At 29.6% G+C, this 14175-nt stretch overlaps 4 protein-coding genes across 4 annotated transcripts in view; 3 read left to right on the top strand and 1 right to left on the bottom strand.

Annotated features, from left to right (window-relative positions):
• Nucleotides 1-547, top strand: part of LOC105623713 (tubulin-specific chaperone D) — a 7891-nt gene extending 7344 nt beyond the window's left edge. Inside the window, exon 17 of the mRNA XM_012205096.1 lies at nt 266-547. Within this exon, the coding sequence (XP_012060486.1) occupies nt 266-547 (282 nt within the window). The remainder of the gene's footprint in view (nt 1-265) is intronic.
• Nucleotides 548-1721: 1174 nt separating this feature from the next.
• Nucleotides 1722-7556, bottom strand: LOC105623712 (alpha-(1,3)-fucosyltransferase 10). The gene is made up of 7 exons (XM_012205095.1): nt 7488-7556; nt 7365-7407; nt 7171-7295; nt 6882-7101; nt 4927-5116; nt 2283-2460; nt 1722-2213 (listed from the first exon to the last, which is right to left on the bottom strand). The coding sequence occupies exons 1-7, from the start codon at nt 7554-7556 to the stop codon at nt 1722-1724; spliced, it is 1317 nt and encodes a 438-aa protein (XP_012060485.1).
• Nucleotides 7557-9422: 1866 nt separating this feature from the next.
• LOC105623710 (pre-mRNA-splicing factor 18) lies at nt 9423-11023 on the top strand. Its single transcript, XM_012205093.1, has 4 exons — nt 9423-9551; nt 9638-9916; nt 10010-10438; nt 10543-11023. The coding sequence occupies exons 1-4, from the start codon at nt 9423-9425 to the stop codon at nt 10777-10779; spliced, it is 1074 nt and encodes a 357-aa protein (XP_012060483.1). The 3' UTR covers nt 10780-11023.
• A 1672-nt stretch (nt 11024-12695) lies between these two features.
• Nucleotides 12696-14175, top strand: part of LOC105623711 (pyrroline-5-carboxylate reductase 1, mitochondrial) — a 2639-nt gene continuing 1159 nt past the window's right edge. The window contains exons 1-5 of the mRNA XM_012205094.1: nt 12696-12783; nt 13040-13296; nt 13368-13449; nt 13519-13655; nt 13734-13945. Of these exons, the coding sequence (XP_012060484.1) occupies nt 12696-12783; nt 13040-13296; nt 13368-13449; nt 13519-13655; nt 13734-13945 (776 nt within the window). The remainder of the gene's footprint in view (nt 12784-13039; nt 13297-13367; nt 13450-13518; nt 13656-13733; nt 13946-14175) is intronic.

Here is a 14175-nt window from a genome sequence, read left to right as displayed (position 1 = left end):
GTTACGTTACTACGTTAGTTACCGTACCTTAACTTACTTACTAACTAACTATATTAGTTAGTTAGTTATTATTATATATATATATATATATATACTAACACACACACACACACACACACACACACACACACACACACACACACACACACACACACACACACACACACACACCAAATTCATAATAATTTAAATATTTTAAATTGTCTCATCGAATATTATATTAATTGAATTTCATTAAATATTATTAAATGTTTCAAATTTTTAGGTACGAGGAGCTGTTGCAAAGAGAGCATTTTGTCAATTAAGTATATTTTTGTGTCACAAATATACGAGCTTAAGGAAGACAACAGCTATACGTACTTATGAAACATTAACTCTTTACGGAGAGGAGATGGATATAGCAGAAGAAGATTTAGCAAATATACTCATAAAATTGAACGCGACAGATTGGGAACAACCAATCGCAGATTTACGTCCAATCAGAAATAATTTGTGTGAGCTAATGAAGGTACCCGCTCCAGTTTTGCAAATAAAATCAACGAATTGAAAAAGACTAAAGTATGAAAATCATAGCTTTTTATTGTATTTAAAATTATATTTTTACGCTTAAATGGCGTAAAGTGAGACAAAATTTGGTCACTGCGATGAACAATTAAGATAAAGATTACAAATCTCACAGTCAAATAAGGCTTTAATACTGTCTAAACTCTAATACTGTCATTAAAAATATTGTATATACAGGGTGAAGTTTAATGAATGTCTCAACGTTTTGTCATGGAAGATGTCATAATTACCAATTGTAATACAGTTACAGAGAGAGTGAAATTCACATATAAGAAAGAATGAAATATTCATCTCTTATATATAAAATGTTGAGACATTCATTAAGAGTCATTATACATGAAATGACATAAGTTATATTTTATGTATGATGATCCTAATAGGCTTTTTACAATAGTAAGTCATAATTTAAGTTTTAAGTCGTAAGTCATAAGAAATTGACCAATTACACTCGACTGAGAAGAATAATCGACTGGTTTGATTGGTCAATTTTTTACGACTTAAGACTTAAAGCCCAGATAATGGCTTATAGTAAAAAGCCCATATGATTCACTATATACGCATAAAAATAAAATCTTTTTCCATCATGCAGACTTATACATTTTGTAAAATGCATTTAGTAATTTCTATTGCGTTATTTTATACAAAATGAATATGTAAAAATTATTTCTATGATATTAAAATAAAAATGCTTGTACATTCACTCAGATTTATAAACATTATCCTCTTCTTTGGATGGCCCAAGGCACTTATCATAGAACAAGTCAGAATGGATTGTGTTTTCTGAAGAAAACAGAATAATTCCAATTCGGAATCCATTCTGACTTTTTCTATGAAAGGTGTTCTGATCCTCGCACCTGCGATTTATGGCCAATAATATAATGCGCAGTTTAAGTTGACCTCGTTTTTAAACAAAATATTTTTAGATATAATGCATCATTCAATCCGAAATAAATCTAAACGTATTCACTCTAGCCTCTTATCTTATATTCTTGCAGTCTTTGAACTAGTGCACACGATGCAATAAGTTGAAGTAAAACAAATGTATATTATTTGTTTCAATTCAACCTATTGTGCGTGTGCATTAGTTCAGAGTAAATGAATAAAAAGAAGACTTTTTTATCAAAAAAATTCTTTCAAATTTTTTTTTTTCATATGTTTCAACATTCATTATTGTCGTACATAGTTATCTTCTGTTCATCAAAATGTTTTATATTAATACTGATATTGTTAGTTATGTAATGAGATAACAGCTTAGCTCCACATTTCTCAATATTCCACTGCTCAGTCCACCAATTGCGCTTATTAATTTCACCTGTTATTGGATCTCTTGGCAGAGAACAATTGTACTGTCTTTTTGTTACTATGCTCTTTTTTAATTCGTAACTATTCTTTTGTATTCGTTCACAAACAAAGCATTCGAATTCTTCCATATAATTTCCAAAATCGTTTGGAATTCCCGTTTGTCTCTTTTCGAGCGCACGTAACAACTTGCTATTTGTAACACGATTTTCGCGTTTATTTAATTTATGAGACAAGTACTCTTCATATGCAGAATCATTTTTTAAAAGATTATGCAAAAAATGAGCGAGTTCTATTGGACTAGTAAAGTCTAATATTGAGATAGCAGATTTATTATTTGGTAGCCAATCCTACAAAATAAAAAATTTAGATAAAGCAAGTTTAATTCTGCAAGATTCAAGTCACAATTAAAAAAATACCTTAAAAGATGGTGATCCGTAATATATTGGTACAGAGCCGACAACAAGCGGTCTCCATAGTTTTTCTGTAATATAATCGTCACAAATTGCATTCTCAAAAGCTATAGTAAACTTGTATTTGGCCACAAAGAACAAGAACTCACGATCGCTTAAAATATCAAGATAGTTGTTCTTCAACCTGAATAGGCATATTTGATCTGCTAATAATTATTAATTTTGACAATCTAAAATTATTATTTTAACATTTTAGTGAAGTCAGCATCCCCATCATTGAAAATTGAAATAAGATGAAAGAAATACATGCCAAAATTAAGTGTTAATTTAGTGCTCTATTCCTGATTTTAGTGCTCAAAGCATTTAGCAGGAATTCGCGTTTAAAAATGGCGGAGCTAGATTACGTCAAGAACTATCAATTCATATATATGAACAAAAATTTAAAAATCAATACACAAAATTAAGGAATAAACTTTTTAGGAATAAACAGAATTGATATCAGTTTACCAAGAAAACGATTACATGTAACATATTAGGTGTGGGAAAAAGTGGCATTTTTTTAATGCCATCTAATGGGAAAAACGCCACGAACTTTTTCCCACACCTAACAAGAGTAAAACATCTTCTAAAATTCAGATAGAGAATTGACTTCAGTGTCAAATTTAGACGCTCACAAGATATCGATTTAGATGCTTACAAGATATATACAATTCCAATTTTGGTGCTTATCCCTCGTTATTGAAAAGGCATCTCTAATTCTATATGAATAAAAATAAAGTAGTTCTAAAATCAAGTCGAAGAGGCATCCTTAACTTGCCGAGAGTTAAAGTCACTCAACTATAATAGAATACGGATAGGAACTGTTACTTTTACTGTTACTTTCTATAATAACGGTTTGATATTGCAATTTTTTTTGTGACAGTAACAATAACTAACTAAAACATAAAATTAAGAAAAATTTTAAAAAGTAACTTGTCATCATTATATGTTGTTTATTGAACAAAAAGTAACTCGTTACATATAACAAGTTAAAGTAATAAGTAAAAATACCGAATCGATATATTACAAATAATGAGTTATTTTTATTGTTCCTATCCGTATTCTAGTATAGCTGGCTTTAACATTCGGCAAGTTAAGGATGCCTCTTCGACTTGATTTTAGAAGTATTTTATTTTTGTTCATACAATAAAATAAAGATGATAGATTAGTTAGTTACTTTTCAAAAGTAAATTTTCCAAAGTAATTTTCTCAATCTTTAAGTTAGTTATCGTTACCGTCATAAAAAATTGCAACGTTCGTTATTGCCAAAAAGTAATGATTCTCATCCCTGCAGTATTTTTTAAAACTGACATAGAGGATTGATATTAAATTACTTTCTGATTTTAATGCTATTTTAAATTTGTTTTATTTAAAATTAAACTTAATGCACTTTATGTTAACATAATATTCTTTTATTTTACATTGTAAACATTATATTTTATAATACTATAAATTACATGATATTGCATATAATTTATAGAGTAAAAAAAAAAACAAAATAATTTATGGACAAGCATTATAATTCTTGCTTTCTTCTGCATTTCGGCAATCGTCATATTTGATCCATTTAGCCTTATTGCAATAACAAATGACCGTGTAATGATAAATTGTCTCGTTCAAACTTCTTGTTTGTTTTTCAGAGATCATGTAATTGACGATGTCATTACAGATTAAGAAAATACTCTTTTGAGAAATGAAAATTTTATTTTTTCGAAGAGAGATGTAATTCTATTTAATTTATAATATTCCTTCAGTATCACATAGATTTTCAACATAAGATCCTAAAAATTGGGAAATATAATATCAAACTATTAATATTCTTAAAATATTCATTATCATCATTATTAAATTGTTTATCAATTTATATGTAATACTATTATAATTCTGTTCACAAGTACTGTTCTGTTTACAAGTACATTTCAAGATCGAAAAAGATTTCCGCGCATGATTTTCTAATTGGACATTTATTATAAATTTACGCCGAAATATTTAAACACTGAAATCCGTTTGTTTAAAAAAATTGTTTTGTGTGCAAGTGTGATATTATAATGTTTACAATATAACACAAAAGCATATAATATTAACATAAAAAAAGGGTAATTACCATATTTATAACATTTCATGCAATAAATGCAATTTAATTTTAAGTAAAATAAACTTAACATAGCATCAAAATCAGAAATAATTCACACCGATCCTCTATATCACTTTTAAAAAATATAGTTAGCTTTAATGTTCGGCAAACAATAAGAATACCTCTTCGATTTGTCTTGATTTTAAAAGGTTTATTCTTGTTCATTCACAATTAGGAATGTTTTTTAGACAAGGGATAAGCATCAAATTGAATATTGTATATCTCGTGAGTACCTACATCAAGAAAGCACTGAAGCCAATTTTCTATTTCAATTTTAGAAAGTGCTTTACTCTTGTTCATGTAATTGTTATATGTAATTGTTTTTTTTAATTCGTATCTTTTAAAATTTAACAGATATCAATTCTGTTTATTGTTCCTATATAAATAGCATTTATTGTTGATATGTATCTTATTCCAATTCAATTTTCGATGATGAAGGTATCAACTTCACAGAAATTGTTTTAAATAAAAATGTACCTGTTGTCAAGCTGAGCATTATTCATACATGTACCATAAGAATCTATCCGAATATGTTTCATTAATTCTGAGACGTAACTATCCCTGTCACTAGCAGTATCACAGTCAGATTGAATGTATAATACTGGTGCTAAATTTTCTACATGCATCAATGCAGATTTTTCTTTGGTAGACATGTAATACGAATTTGCTGCAAATATTTCAGTTTTATATTTTTTATGCACACATGAGGTTTACCCATAAAGTGGTATGTAGACGCTCAATATTATTGTTCAATTATATTTTTCAATATTATTGATGTCCCTTTACAATTCAATTCTTAATATAACTTTCAAATCGTGCAATTTGTTAATTCTTTTATTTATTAATTTAACATCTCTCTTTAATCTTTTTTAATTGTCATTATCAATGACATGAATCGAATGAATTGAACAAAATATTTGATGAGAATCTATCGACATTTGATCACAGAGTAAGCATAAAAAAACAAGATTTACTGAAGATAAATTGTAAAGACATTTCCAAACTGGACAGCATTTCCTTAACTGGAACGGCTATCATTCTACGTGTGATCATGAGCAAACAAAGTGCATTATAATTAGTTTTTTGAAAAAAAATGATAAAAAATAATTATTCAAATGTCATTATTCAACGTTAATTTTTATATAAGCATAGTTCATTTATAATACTAGAAATAAATGATCGTCATAAATTGATATCTTTTGAGCAATAGTACTTTCAGATTGATCAATATCTTACAAGTTGCACAATATATTTCAAAGAATTTTTTATCAATACAATATCAGGGTTGCTACAGACCTGGAAAACCGGGAAAAGTCAGGAAAATTGAAATTGATCATGGAAAATCGGAAAAAAATCAGGCGAAAATATAAAGTCTGGAATTTCGAAATTTGTTTACAATTTCTTTAAATTGCTCCTATTCTAAATAATTGTTATAACTTTTTAAATATCATATCTGACATTTATAGTCAAATATGTTCAAAATTTGCGCACTTTAAATGATTTTAATAAAATAATTAAAATTTATATTTTATTCAGTATTTTTATTTGATCCCTTTTTTCGTAACTGTATTCTTTTTTTCAACTAACTAATTTATTTTTTGCTGGCTTGAATTTACACCTAAAATTTTACTATGTTACTAACTTTTTTTAATAATATAGACTAGCTGTCTTACAATCCTTGAGTTAAAATTTATATATTTTGTGTTAGTCATGGAAAATTTTCCATTTTCAGCTGGAAACTTAGAAAAGACAGAGAATTTTAAAATCATTTTCTATAGCAACCTTGAATATACTGCAAAAAATCCTTAATATTGTCTCCAGACGATTATGCAATATTAAATATTTAAAAATTTATATATATTGTTTAATAATATTGATCTAAAAGTCTTAAAATGTTCGATCATATATATTGTTATTACTTAAATAATAGAAAATTAGAATTGGACAATGTAAACTTTTGTTAGTTAGACCAGGTGTCCCTTATAATGACAACTGTTAATAACAAAATCTTGAAATAATGTATCATTTTGAAAAATTCAAAAATTCTAATATCAAAATATCAAAGCTACAGTTTTTAAATGAGAAGGGTTTTATATTAATCAATTGTTCTGTCCAAAATTCGCACATTTAGGTACGATATATTATATAATAGTGTAAGATATTTTCAAGCATCAATTCTATTCTCTTTTATTCTTCTAAATATCTTCACTTGTGCAATATATCATTACTGAACATATGAATTTTGCATGAATTTCAGACAGTTCCAATTAACTAATTTTAAAAATCCTTTTCATTTAAATACCATTGTAGAGCCATCTCGATATTTTGGTATTAGAATTTACAATTTTCTAAAATGATCTCAAGAATCTAAAAAATTAACGAATGTTACAATAAGTCTTGGATATATCTTATACATTTTTGTCTATAATTACCTACTAATTCTTCTAGACCAGGTAAATCAAGAAGTGTGAGTGGTACATTACTTAATCTGCTAAAGGTCGAAGAGTAATTAAAAAGATTAAGTGCTTCTTGATGAACAAGTATAGGATTATTCCTAGGGGATTCTTCATGAAGTAAGCCCCAAGATATGGCACTGCTCCTCCAATTGGGCAAATCATGAATACGAAGATTACTTCCATAAAATAGAACACTCTATAAAAGTCAGTAGTGTGCGAGATATGGAAATTGATTGAAAGAAGTAGAAATGTAAAGGGATCATACTTTTAAGTTCACATTATTCTCAAATGTTCTATTATGTGTGAGGTAACATCTGGCATTCCCGCAGGTTTTTATTCGATTATTATTACCGAATGGTGTCCACCATAGTATGACAGGTACGTCGTCATCTGGATACAAAAAATCAAGATACATCAATTTTTGTGGAGAAGCATCGATATGGTATATTAACAAATTACCTGAGAAAGACAATCTTTTGCGATCGCGGAGTACTAAACATAACTAAAAATTATGAAAATGAATTAGCGGAAGCACGGAAATGCGAGCGTCAGTTTGGTTGATATCAATTTTATTACATGTACCTGAAATATCACGAGACATACACTCAGTGCTGTCGCAATTGTAAACATGACGCGTATTTTTCGCGGCATTATAGTTTCAAACGCATATTTATAAAGAATAAAAAAGAAGATATCATCTTTTTTAAACGAATTACTAAATGACTAACGACATAACCAAGAAACAAAATGTCAAACGTTCTCCCTCTATCTTTCTCTCTCTCTCTCTCTTCCCCCCCCCCCGCCCCATCCTTAGTAGCATAGTAGAATCAGAGAAAAACCTGAGAAAGGACGAGATGGCCCAAAACCTGTAATCGTAAAATGCTATAACCAGTAGAAACACTCAGCGAAAAAATGCGTGTTCGCGCAGGTATGGCTGCGCAACTTTTGTTTTTTTGCCGGATCCAATGAAATGGAAGATGACAAAAATGTATACCTACATATTACACAGATTCCGTGTGAGTAGATATCCGTGACAAAAGAAGACAATTTAAGAGCTGCGTCATAATTCCTAAAAAATGGATAAAAAAACAGTTATGTTACGTGCAGTATTAAACAATGCAGTAACAATAGTAAAAATTCATAATGCACTTTTTTTCGTTATCCCAAAGATATCGTAAAGTAAGTTTTTATAATTTATAAAAAGTAAGTAATTTATGTTAGATTAACTTAAACATAATCAAATGTAATTTTGTGAAAAAAGATAATATTTTTACATTGACTACGTTTACACGACTTTAATTATGTTTTTTAATTCAAAGCAATGGACTATCGCATGGAGCATTATATCCTCTTTCCTGGATTTTTCAAACGTTAACATGGCGGATGCTCATGTGACTGTGACACGGAGATCAAGATGCCGACATGAAGTGTCCCTACTAGTTATACTGTGATGCTACCGCACTACCGCCCTCTGAAGAAGTGAATGTTAACTACACAACAATATCCATCTTTTTGCGGTGACCACAGCAGCAAATTGAATATTTCTGATTTATTTATGTCTACATGATTTGGAAATCATTTGGAGAAATTTGGGAAAAGCATTTAAACATTTGGGAAGTAGTATTTTTCTTGTAATTAACAAATTTTATGGAATGGGGACAAAGAAAAGAATGAAAAAAGGAATAAAAATGGTGGACGCGAATATACCTACGTTTCTAATGTTCTATTTCGTTTGTTTGCTTCTGTCGAGTTCTGATTGGCTTTCGCTTTTCCGCTTTCCGCTTTTCCGTCAAGATATGAATCCGGCCTAAGAATTTCAACCTATCAGAAATCATGTATTGTGAAATACATAGTTTTCTGATAGATTGAAATTCTTATTCTCTGTTTTCTGTTTCTTTTATTGTGCAGAGCCTTTTTTTCTGTTCTCTGTTCCCTGTTCCTTTTATTGTGCAGAGCTCCTTATATACATGTTCTGAATTCGGGTCATTATGTGTGCCTTCTAACAAGCGATATGATGCAACACAATGATCATCTTTGTTTAACATTATCCAACAACAAGGTAATGATCCATTGTGTCATTTGTGGCTGCGGTCAAAGTCTTAATACAAATGCTTTGAAGCATTTGATTGACCAATTAAAAAAAGAATTTTACAAATTGACCAATCAAAAATTGCTTTAAAGCATTTGTAGCATCACGTTAATAGTATCCTGTGTCGCTTGTTGGAAGGCACACTATGTTATTCCTTCCATCTTCCACCATGATGTCGCAGCGCATGCTCACATTGCAGTATTTTACATATTTTGTGGTTGACAGATTTTCTAACCTGAATAAATAATTTTGACTTAAGATATTTCGATTTACAGAACAGAGTGACACTGTTTTGTTGTTAAATCTTTATTTTTACGCGAAAACGCATTGATTCAATGCAATTTTTATCAAAATTTGAGGAGCTCTTAATATTTATCGAAGAAAATATAAGTTTTTTCTTGGTACTTAATTTACTGATATGAAAGCGTATGAAATTTGTTTTCTGTTTATATCACTGGACTTTTATTGATTCGAGTATAAGATTTATTAGCAAAATGGATATTCTAAAAGCAGAAATAATGAAGAAACGTAAAGAATTAGAAGAAAATCACGTCTTAGTATGTCGCATGTGTGATATGTAGTTCGTAATTTTATAGTGTTTCTTGATTGTTATAATACTTATTTGTGTCAATGTCTTTTTTAGGAAAATAATAAGAAGTACTTCAAGAGAAGTCAATTGATATCGAAGCAACAAGAAGTGTATGAAACTGATAAGGGGAACAATGAAGCTATTTCGTTAAATGTTAGTCAGCAGTCAGAAGAACATGTAACAGACAGTAGTTCTGAACATTTATTGTCTAGGCAAGAAGTAATTAGGCGATTACGCGAACGGGGAGAGCCCATATTATTGTTCAGTGAATCTGAGGTAGAAGCGTTCAAAAGATTAAGGAAATGTGAAATTCTTGAGCCAGAAGTGAATAAAGTAAAATATCTGTTATACTGTTATATACATTACTTTTGTCAATTAAAAAAATAGCTTAAAATGAAAATTTTGATTGTAATAATTTATCAACAGGGCTTTAGAAACGATTTTCAAGAAGCTATGGAACAAGTGGATCAAGCATATCTCAATGAGATTTTAACATCTTCCAAATCCCAAAATCTTGATGGAAAAGGAGATGTAAATGTACCTGATGAGAGTGTTACTTATGAAGATATAGAAAAGATGTCAACTAAACTGAATAAAGGAGACAAAGATTTTGATATGAATGTTATCACTCTGTTTGTACAATATCTAGTTCAAATATGGGGTAATCAACTAAACAGTCGGTCAACTGCTGAAAAAATGAGCACAAAAGGAAAGATGAATAGCGCAACATATGCTCAAACGAGAGAATATTTAAAACCACTTCTAAGAAAATTGAACAACAAATCTCTTCCGGAGGATATTACTGACAGTTTAACAGAAATTGTTAAACATTTGCTACAGCGGAATTATATATTGGTACATATGTGATACATTACACATAAAATAAATATCCTGTCAATGTAATAAATATGATAATGGCAAACATTTGTATCTATGACAAAGTCAAATTTTTGTTTCAGGCTAGCGATGCTTATTTGCAAATGGCAATAGGCAATTCTCCATGGCCTATTGGTGTAACTATGGTTGGTATTCATGCTCGTACGGGTAGAGAAAAAATCTTCTCTAAAAATGTTGCTCATGTCATGAACGATGAAACTCAGAGGAAGTACATTCAAGCACTCAAAAGATTAATGACTAAATGCCAGGAATACTATCCTACAGATCCTTCACGATGTGTAGAGTATTCAAAAGATTAGATTTTTATGATAAAATATATGTTTTTAAAATGAAGTAGAGCGCTACAATTTAAGCTTACTTGTAGTATGTGTGGACATCGTATTAGAAATATCGAATAGCTTATTATAGACATCTTTTATAAAATTTTATTATTAGTTCATAATATTTTTTTTAGTTAGAGCAGAATGCAATATTTTTCGTATGCGTGTGTATGTATAAATGTATGTATAATATGTTAATAAATGCAAATTTTGTTTTTGTGAATTTTAATTACAATAAATATACAATAAATAAATTATATAGGTGTCCCAAAATTTATGATACAAAATATTGTAGCATGATAGTTCTCACAAAATTAAGCAAGGTTATTCGTAAATTATTTTTTTTAAGTATTGGAGTCATTTTTACATATGTGTTAATATTTATACTTTAAACAAATTATAATTGGGTTGTCCGAAAAGTTCGTGCTGACTAACCTATATAATTTAATAAATGTATACTAAAATTTAAATTTTCCTTCAACATCGGCACGAACTTTCCGGACAACCCAATATGTGCAGAGTGTTCCATTTTAACTTTGACACCAAAAAATCTTTAAAATTATAAAAGATACGGAAAAATATTTCAGACAAAAATTATAGAATTTAAAAAGATCTATTCATTGATCACATCTGTTTGCGTTACCAAAATCGGATCAAGATCATCAAGAAATTGATTTTTTTTAATGGAATATCCTATTTTTGATGCCAGAATCTAATAGTTGATGTTAAGAGCTTTTCAAAACACTGTAATAAAGTTATTTTCTATTACATATTTTTCAAGTTAGATGAAAATAAAGGACTTTTGCACTATTTTGGTATACTTAGAGCTTTAGTCAGGCAGTTCCCACTCCTCATGTGTATCGATGGCGAACATTTGATTTACAAATTAATATCTTGATTGTGAAAATTGAGAACTTTTCAAGAACTCACAATCAGTTGTAATTTGCTCTAAAGTATGCGCGTGTACATACAGAAAAATATTACATAAATATTATTTATTTCAGGTAAAATAATAGGTGTATTCAAAATTATATTTTCAAAATTATATTATCAAAAAAATGTTTTTTGTAAAAATAATCGTTACTCAAAAAAAGAAGAAATTGCGTCTTCTCTTAGCACTTAAAATAATTTTTTTTCCATGCATGTACACGAATAATAATTGGCGTATGCAAAGGAAATTTAATTTAATTTAATTGATTTCAAAAAGTAATATTTAAAGAAATGATTGAATGTTCAAATCAAAGAAATTTTTTCTTTAACTAGAGCAAAGAAACATTTCTTTAAATCAAAAAAACTTTTCTTGAGTGTACATACGATTATTAATTCGCTTTAAAGTGTGCGCGTAAAATTATCGTTAAAAGTTACAGAATGCCGACAGCAATGGAATTCTGTAACTTGTTATGAATCATTATGAGTTTATGACAGTTGCGCAACTTTTTTACTATATATAAAATATATCTGCGCAATTGTTGTCATGAGCACATAATCAGTTATAGAATTATCAAATTGCATAACCAGTTATAGAATATCATTAATTAATCTAAATATTGCGCCACATCCTGATTAGCATTCGATTAACTGATCATAATAGAAGAACACATGCAATTCATAGGTTCGATGGCGGCAGCACTGTCGGCATCATTTGAGCGTTTGATGCTTACAGTTGAAACTGTTCAAACTACAAAATTTCAACCATTGGAATAACAGTGACTAAGCCTGTGAACAGATCTACCTTTTCGTTCCAATTGCTTATTTTAGCAGCACGTGAAATTATACCTTTTTAAAAGTTACAGAATAGGCCTACTGATACATATATGTAAGAAACACAATGATAATTGTTTACTGTTTCGGCGTATAATTATTTAATACATAAATCGTAATCGTGATCAACTATAATGGAACAGCATCTAAAATCTATCAAAGTCGGATTTATCGGAGGCGGAAATATGGCTAGTGCTATAGGCGCTGGCTTAATTCGAAGAGGTAAACGTACTTGGTCATCATTCTAATATTCATCACTGATAATATTCATTCCTATTAATATATAAGTTAATAATTTTAGTTTAACTAATTTCTTATCCTCTAGTTCTAAGAATTCAAAAAAATTACGAGCAAATTAAATAAAGATTAAAATAAAGATTAAAATAAATAGATGTTGATAGAAATGAATATGAGAGTAAGGTAAATTATATAGAAGGAACACTAAATATTTTTCTTTCTAAATATTTATCTACAATAGGTATATTAAATCCAGATAATGTCTGGGTTTCTAGTCGTACGGACAGAACACATGGATTTTGGAGGGATCTAGGAGCTCGTGTAACATTGAAAAACAATGAAGTTGTGAACAACTGTGACATTGTGTTTCTAACAGTAAAACCACATATGCTGGATGATGTGCTTAAGTCTATTGTAGAAAGAAGAGCAGGTGAAAAATTTGAGACCAAGCTCTTTATTTCAGTACTCGCCGGAGTATCTCTTGATGTCTTGTATGTTGTAAGTAAAGTGAATATTATGTAACATATAATGTTTCAATTTTTACGATAACTTATACGAAATGTTTTTAGAAACTCTCTACAATTGTAATTTCACCAAGAATAATTAGATCCATACCAAATACACCTACGATGATTGGAGAAGGAATTATAGGTACATTCAAAAATTGCAGTATATATTGCATAAATTAGCTAATGTGATAATATAAGGTGTAATTTTTAGTTTATTGCAGCAACAACGCTGAAGTGAAAGATCTGGAACTGGTGGATATGTTATTTTCTTATATCGGCATGAGCCAAACTGTTTCAGAAAGTCTTATAAATAGCATTGGTGGTTTGTCAGGTAGTGGCCCAGCATTTGTAAGTCGTTGTAATAATTATTATAATTAAAGAAATAAAAATAGTTGCATATTATAATTTCAATATATTTTTACTTAGGCATATCTCATCATAGAAGCATTAGCAGATGGGGCTGTGAAAATGGGGGTGCCAAGACCAATGGCAACTAAATTCGCAGCGCAAGTGCTAATAGGAGCTGGAAAAATGGTTCTCGAAACTGGACGACATCCTGGCCAGTTGAAGGATGAAGTCTGTTCATCTGGAGGTACCACTATTACTGGCGTTCACGCAATGGAAAAAGGAGGAGTCAGGTACTTCAAAAGATATTTTATATATCTCTCTCATTGTTAAATATACATAAAGTATAAATGTGTGCGTGCGCGCGCGCGTGTGTGTGTGCGTGCATGCACATGCGCATGCACACATGTATACATATATATAACTTCGTATAGCATACATTATACGAAGTTATAACGAAAACATCTGCGTCTTTGGCTTCACTTGCAGAACCGGCACAGTACAGCGCGTATCGCTTCGTACA

Source organism: Atta cephalotes (genome assembly GCF_000143395.1).
Source record: "Atta cephalotes unplaced genomic scaffold scaffold00063, whole genome shotgun sequence".
In the NCBI taxonomy this organism is placed as follows: Eukaryota; Metazoa; Arthropoda; class Insecta; order Hymenoptera; family Formicidae; genus Atta; species Atta cephalotes.
Note: the sequence above shows the minus strand (reverse complement) of the source record. Positions and strands in the feature narration are given on the sequence as shown.